The sequence below is a fragment of the Macaca mulatta genome, chromosome 1, assembly GCF_049350105.2.
Source record: "Macaca mulatta isolate MMU2019108-1 chromosome 1, T2T-MMU8v2.0, whole genome shotgun sequence".
NCBI lineage: Eukaryota > Metazoa > Chordata > Mammalia > Primates > Cercopithecidae > Macaca > Macaca mulatta.
In genome coordinates, this window is record NC_133406.1 from 154,914,750 (window position 1) to 154,922,235 (window position 7,486).

A 7,486-nucleotide genomic window follows, 5' to 3' on the forward strand; every position below is an offset into this window, starting at 1 on the left:
ATTAGAAATCTTATGATTTAGTTAAAAGGCGCAGAAGATAAGTTATTGCAAGTGCCTGTAGGATGCCACTTGAAAAGCTCCTGTTTGAGAGTCCAGGTCTTATTTCCTCCCAAGAAAAATTTAGTTATCCCCATTTTATATTTTACTTTGTAAGTTAATCTTATACTTAGGTATCTGATACAGTCTCATTTTTCTTTTTTATATAATTACTACTAACTTTAAAAAAACACTGCTTATTTCAAAGAGAAATAATGTTTAAAAGATGTGAAGCATTTAATCCTTGAATGCTGGAAACACTTTAGAAGTATTGTAAGCACATCTGTATTACATTACACACAGGGAAAAGAATGTATGAATTCTATGATCTGTGGGCACTAAGGTGGCTGGTTTAGAAAAACAGTATTTTGCATTTCAAGTTTCTTTTCAACATAAAGAATATTCTGCAATTCCACGCTGGGGTGTGTGGTCAGGGAAGCATAAGTAAAGTTATGGTTTTACAGTTGTTCTCTAACTTTAGTCAGCTTGGCTCTGCATTTTGTTAAGCCCTTTTATTTTTCCTGATTTGAAAACGATTGCATGAGACAAACTCAGAAGATGGAGAAATCACTACATCATATTTTTTAATAAGTGTCCTGCAGGTCTTAGTCAGCTATGATTATGGTGCAGATAATTTTTTACTAATCAGGAAATACCAAAGTTTGTGAGTGATTTACTCTTAAAATTACAGCAAATTTAAATGTATCCCAATGATATCCTCACTCTTGATCACTTGTGTTCCATTGTGCTTTTTTGAGCAGGAGATAAAAGGATGGAGTTACAGCCGTTAGGCTGGATATCTCATGTGATATGTGTTTTGCATGTGAATATCACCTGTCACTGGTAGAGATGAATAAAAATGCTAGAGAACTTCTGCACTACACTGATTGACATGTTCTCAGCTTTTTCTTCTTTGGCATGAAATGACATTAACATGCCAACATATTCTCATATGTACACGCTAGTGAGCTAGCTAGAATTCCACCCTTTCACTCCTACCCCAGAAAGCAAGCAAGAATGAATGTTCTGGGGATGCATATTCAGTCACCTCAAACTTATTTTTTTAAAGTAATGATTTGAGAATTTCATACTTTAATGACCACTAGCATCTATTTACCTGTGACACATTTGGCATCTATGTCATGATAAACTCTGTATTTCTTAAATTTTATATAGCAATATAAATTTCTGGAAACCAGTTATAATTAGAATAATTGACTTTTTACAAAAGCCAATTTTATAACCAGTTATTTTATTGCCATGTTACTAGAAATTATAAGGTGATTGGTTGTCTTTAAGGCTCAAAATAAATATATTTGAGGAATTTGAATGGTTAGCTCATTCTTTTATTCAAGAAAAATGATAGCATAAATATTATTTTTTTTTATTTTTAATTTTTGAGGCGGAGTTTCACTCTTGTTGCCCAGGCTGGAGTGCAATGGTGTGATCTCAGCTCACTGCAACCTCTGCCTCCCAGATTCAAGTGATTCTCCTACCTCAGCCTCCGAGTAGCTGTGATTACAGGCATGTGCCACCACGCCCAGCTAATTTTGTATCTTTAGTAGAGGTGGGGTTTCTCTATGATGGTCAGGCTGGTCTCAAACTCCCGACCTCAGGTGATCCGCCCACCTTGGCCTCCCAAAGTGCTGGGATTACAGGTGTGAGCCACCGCACCCGGCCAGCATAAATGTTATGTAAAAGTCTTTAACTGTTTCTTGGTATGAAAATTGGTAACTTGTAGGCTGGGCACGGTGGCTCACACCTGTAATTCCAGCACTTTGGGAGGCCGAGGCAGGCAGATTACGAGGTCAGGAGATCGAGACCATCCTAGCTAACACTGTGAAACCCCGTCTCTACTGAAAATACAAAATAAATTAGCCAGGCATGGTGGCACGCGCCTATAGTCCCAGCTACTCGGGAGGCTGAAGCAGGAGATTCACTTGAACCTGGGAGGGGGAGGTTGCAGTGAGCCAAAATTGTGCCACTGCACTCCAGCCTGGGCAACAAAGCGAGACACCATATCAAAAAACAGAAAAGAAAAGAAAAAGAAAATTGGTAACTTGTTCTAGAGCTTTCCTAATGTCAGAATATTTGATATTTTTTTATTTAGTTTTAGAACCTCTATAATAATAACTCTTGTACCTGCCTTTCTTAGAAGGTATTAAACTTATACTATAAGGAAGTAACTACTGAATTGTCATGACCTTTAAAAAATTTTTAATGTAAAGGACTCTCATATATTTATCTATTAGTATTTTGAATATTAACAGTGTTTCCTGTTTTTTTGTTTTTGTTTTTTATTAATAAGATATTATGAACTAGATCCTTACAAAAGTCTCCTAGACAATTTGAGGAACAAAGTGATCATTGAGTATCCAACATTACATGTGGTATTGAAAGGATCCAATAATGACATGAAAGTTCTTCACCAAGGTAAGTGTAAATTTGTTTCTGTAATGCTTAGAATAGCTTTAGAGAAACCAAAGCAAAATATGTCCACCCTTATTTCTTTATATGTGTTTTCCCAGTATATTTACACACTTACAGGATCTCCTCTATAGCTACAGTTAATGTGAAGAACCAAGTAAATGCGATGCTGCTACTCTTCTGTTTTTAAGAGTATATAATCTTATAAAATCAATTTTAAGTGAATGAATCAAATTGAATGGCTATAAAATGACTTTTTTTTAGCATGCGATTCTATGTATTTTTGTCTTTTTTTAAGCTAATAGTCTTTCAGTAACTGTCCATGATCACATACATTTAGTCCATAGTTAAGACTTTAGACATTTGTAAAAGGAGGGATTGCAAAACATTTTTAGTTGACAAGGAAAATGTTGAATGGTTAAAAAAAAAAAAAGAAAAAAAAAAAAAACCTAGTATCCTACCTTGTAGAAGGAGATAATGTTGCAAGGAATGTTATATTTTAAAATTTGGCAGCATTGAGAATAAGCTAATGCCATTGCCTTTACCCTTTATCTCCTTTTCCAAACCCACTGGTTTTATTTTCTCTGATTTTGTGATATAGGGAAGTACTAGAACTGGAAAAAAGTGTACATAAAAGTTTAGTACATAAAATGACTTATCTACATTTGTAAGTACTGATTAAAGTAAACTAAATGTGTTTCTGAATACAAGATTTTAGAGGATGAATAAAATTTAGTGACTACCTTTAAGAAGTGAGGAAGATTACCCACCTTAATCCAAAACTATTTCGTAGCACTTTCAACTAAAAGAATTACAGATACAGGCCAGATTTTGCTATAACAAACTCCAGAGGAGTGTAGAATCTTTGTCTTGGATTAATAATATTTTTTTAAGTAGTATTTGAAATGGGTGGTTTAAGTTTTATTGTTATACCAGCATTACAGGCGGTAAGATGCAGTAACCTATGTTATAAGGTATTCTCTGTTGTGCATAGTGTTTTTTCCTTGCAAAAATTAATAGGAAAAAAATTATTTTTCAAAGTGACCAAAACTGTATCAGTGCTACAACTTGAAACCAGATTTTAGTTAGCAAACATGATATTTCTAGTAATAAATTATGGACCTCTAAGTCTTATTTTTATTCTTGACATTAATATTTTTCACAATTTTAGAATATTCTGTATTATTTTTTCAAAATAGGAATTTTAGTTTTAAATGGCCAGTCTCACTTTGTTTAAGCTTTGTATTTTGTTGCTTTTTTCTTAATAAATTCACACAGTGCCCTCTCAAATGTTGGTTTTGGGAAAAGTTGTTTAGTAATGTAGGTTAGTAGCTGGGGCAAACATCATCTGTATAAATAAACAGCACACACAGCTCTCCTTTCACCTTGTTTAGGAATGTACATTCAAGTAAGGCTTCCTGTAATGAAGCAATAAGAAAAGACTACTTTACTAGTGTACTGGGAGCCTTATTGAGTAAAATTTGCTATTTTTCTGGTGGGTATATGATGTTTGACTTATTTACAGGAACACAGATGACTCATGCTTTTAGTACAGAGGATTATTTAGAACTGTGTTAGCAAAGAACTAAAAGTATCTGACAGGATTTTAAAACCATACCAGTTTTGTCACATCATAAGTACACACACCTTAAAAGTAATGCCCAGGTCTTCCTGTACATGCATTTCTTTCTGTAAGTACTTCAAGGTGTCTGTTTCTTTATACATTCTCACAGCATCAGATATTTTGCAGGGTGATCCCTTGATGAGGGAAGGGGATTATGTAAGAAGAGGGCATTTTCTTTGGAAAGCCTTGAAATTCCTTCCCTTTCTGGAGGTAAAAAAGTTGGATTTGATCCTGAGTTCATAGTACAAGTTGTCTCTTACCTAATTTGGGGGTACATGTGTTTCTGATCTGGGATTCAGTACTTCCCACACCTGATGGTTGTTCTAATATTTGTTATGATTATAGACTGCCATAATTTTTTTTAAGTCTGCCTATATTAATCAGCAGTAGCCAAGATTTTGTTTGTTTGTTGCTTTTCAGTAATGGAAAAGGTTAACTGGAAAAGATTGAGCTATTAAGATAGTCCACTAGATTAGGGATGCTGAGACTGATTACCTACCTTATATCAGTCCAGTGGGAAGTGCTTAGAATGGTGTGACTTGCTTCACAGACTGTTGTTAGACTAGCAGATTTAGATGATTGAGAAAAGCATGCTGCATTTCAAATCTAAGGAAGAAAGAATGGAACCCTATTCAAAGAAGAAAACTGGGCACCTTCAATAGGCAAAGAAAGGGGAAAATGTCCCCATACCGCTACAAATCTCTATTAATTTAGAAATGTCAGCAAAATAAACTTTTGATGTTCTAGTATAACTCAAGATTAGAAAATGTCTCAGCCTTCAGAGAAGGAATCCAACCCAAAATTGATTACTGGAATTAGTGAAAATATCTGGCATAGCAGCTACTCATGTGTCAGTCTCTTACTGGGCCAGTAAATCTTCCATTCATTCTCCCTTGCTCACCTTTCCTCATTCTTCCTTACCTCTCTTTTCTTTCTTTTCCTTTTGCAGGGAGAGAGGGGAGGATTTTAGGCACTGGAACACACACGTGAAACTTATTATACAATAGTTGCTATAATAGAGTTTGCCTGAAGTACAGAGACAGCCAGAGGAAGAAAAAATCTTATACTATCTTGGAGGCACTGGATGGACTGCTAAAGTTCATAAAATTTCACAAAGATTGGGATGATATCCTGGATGGAACTTATTTCACTTCCTTACTCATAGGAAGGGCTCAGTAAACACTCTTGTGGTTGCTGGTACAATCTGAAATCTAGGTACAACAGCAAACCCCAGGGAATTTGTCAGTTGGAATATGAGGCAAAGTTCCAGGTGTGTACTTCTAGCATCAACTTTTATAAGCTGTGGGCCCTTGAGCATTTGCTCTGCCTCACTGAGCTTTATTTTTCTTATCTACTCAGTGGAGATAACAACTGTAAGCTCAAAATAACCTATATTTTACCATGACAATTTTTAAATAGTTACTACCTATTATTTCCTTTTAGCTTCACAAGACAATGAAATAGAACACTTACTCTAGTTCCCATTTTGAAGATTTAGGGAAAAAACACTAAAAGACAGAATGACTTGCAGTTACATTGATTCAGCAAACGTGCTCTACATTGTGAGGATAGATACAGAGAAGAAAGGTCAAGTTTCTGTCCTCCAGGAACTCTCAGTTTAGTGAGTGAGTCATAGTCTTGCTTTCTCTAAGCAAAACAGGAGTGTTAGAGGAGCTCCATTTCTACTCTTCTTTCCTGTGAAAGGAAGGAGATGACGATTAGCTAGTCTTCTGTCACTCCACATTCACTCAACATATACTGACCCTCAATTGAGTTTAAAAAAAATCACGGAAAAAATTTATTCCAACCACAAGTGGCCGGCCTGGATAATAGTGATCTATTCAGTGGCATGAATATGGATCATAACCACATTGTGAACTGACCATTCCCAAGTCTTCCACAGAGTCAGGAAGGATGTTACCTCACAAAATATAATTGCCACTTTCAGACATCATTTCTCTATGTATTGTGGCTAGAATTGTATATCCCAGCTGCCTGAGACATAACGCGGTTTGTGTGTCCCTGTGAGCAGTGGTGTTGCTGTACATCAGAAGGGGGGAGAGAAGAGGGACAGAGCAAGCTAAACAGAAACAGTATAAACACTTGACTGTATGTTTACTTATTTTTTTCTAGTGAAAAGTGAATCTACCAAGAACCTTGGCAATGAAAATTGAGCACTTTTTTCTGGAAGAAGAATGTGAAAACTTCCAGACAACTGCAGCAGACTCTGCACTGATGGACTGTTGGCTGATTGGGGTATTGTCAATGGGTGATGGTGGAATTTTTTCTTTGTATGAAAAATAAGCTTAACTCTTTTAAAAAATGTATCTTATAGCCTCTTGAATTAATTGACTTGTAAGACCCCTTTATTCATATTAAGAACTCTCCTTTGCACTTGATCAGCATAGTACTTATTAGGCCTTGGCTTTTAATATGCTTAATTCCATAAACTGAAAACCCTTTTTTTTCTTTTTTTTTTTTTCTTTTTTTTTTGAGACGGAGTCTCGCTCTGCCGCCCAGGCTGGAGTGCAGTGGCCAGATCTCGGCTCACTGCAAGCTCTGCCTCCCGGGTTCACGCCATTCTCCTGCCTCAGCCTCCTGAGTAGCTGGGACTACAGGCGCCTGCCACCTCGCCCGGCTAGTTTTTTGTATTTTTTTTTTAGTAGAGACGGGGTTTCACCGTGTCAGCCAGGATGGTCTCGATCTCCTGACCTCGTGATCCGCCCGTCTCGGCCTCCCAAAGTGCTGGGATTACAGGCTTGAGCCACCGCGCCCGGCTTTTTTTCTTTTTTCTTTCTTTTTTTTTTTTGAAATGGAATCTTGGAGTGCAAGTGGTATGAGCATAGCTTCCTCAAACTCCTGGGCTCAAATGGTCCTCCCACTGCAGCCTCCCAACAGGCTTATACCACCACACTCAGCTAATTTTTTTTTTTTTTTTTTTTGTGGTAGAGATAGGGTTTCGCTCCTTTGCCCAGGCTGGTCTCAAATTCCTGGCCTCAAGCAATCCTTCCACCTTAGCCTCCAAAGCGTTGGGATTACAGGCATCAGCCACCACATCTGGCCTTGAAAACTTTTTTATTTGTTAATTTGATGCGTGACCAAACCCAAGGATCACCCGTGTCAACCACAAAGTTGGCATTCTCTTTAGTAGAACTTCACTAAACAGAAAGGCAGTGCAATGCACTGTCTAGCCACAGGAGAACTAATCTTCCATCAGTTGCCCTTTCTTATCTTTGGAGTTTGTATGTAACTTACCCTTATGAGACAACTTTTCCACTTGAGAAATTCCTAGTACAATGTCTTGTACTAGAAGCCTGGATAAATACTATTAACTACTGTTTCTTATATTCACTTGAGAAAATCAATGGCTCCACATTGTTTGAGCCATTAGTGCTAACA

At 36.8% G+C, this 7,486-nt stretch overlaps 1 protein-coding gene across 2 annotated transcripts in view; it reads left to right on the forward strand.

The window, feature by feature from the left end:
• The window catches only part of ZNHIT6 (zinc finger HIT-type containing 6), a 53,002-nt gene extending 46,496 nt beyond the window's left edge, over positions 1 to 6,506 (forward strand). The window contains 2 exon segments of one of the 2 annotated variants that reach the window (NM_001266313.1): positions 2,345 to 2,469; positions 6,221 to 6,506. In NM_001266313.1, the coding sequence (NP_001253242.1) occupies positions 2,345 to 2,469; positions 6,221 to 6,261 (166 nt within the window). In that variant the 3' untranslated portion in view covers positions 6,262 to 6,506. 2 annotated transcript variants of the gene reach the window in all.
• The last annotated feature ends 980 nt before the right edge of the window (positions 6,507 to 7,486 follow it).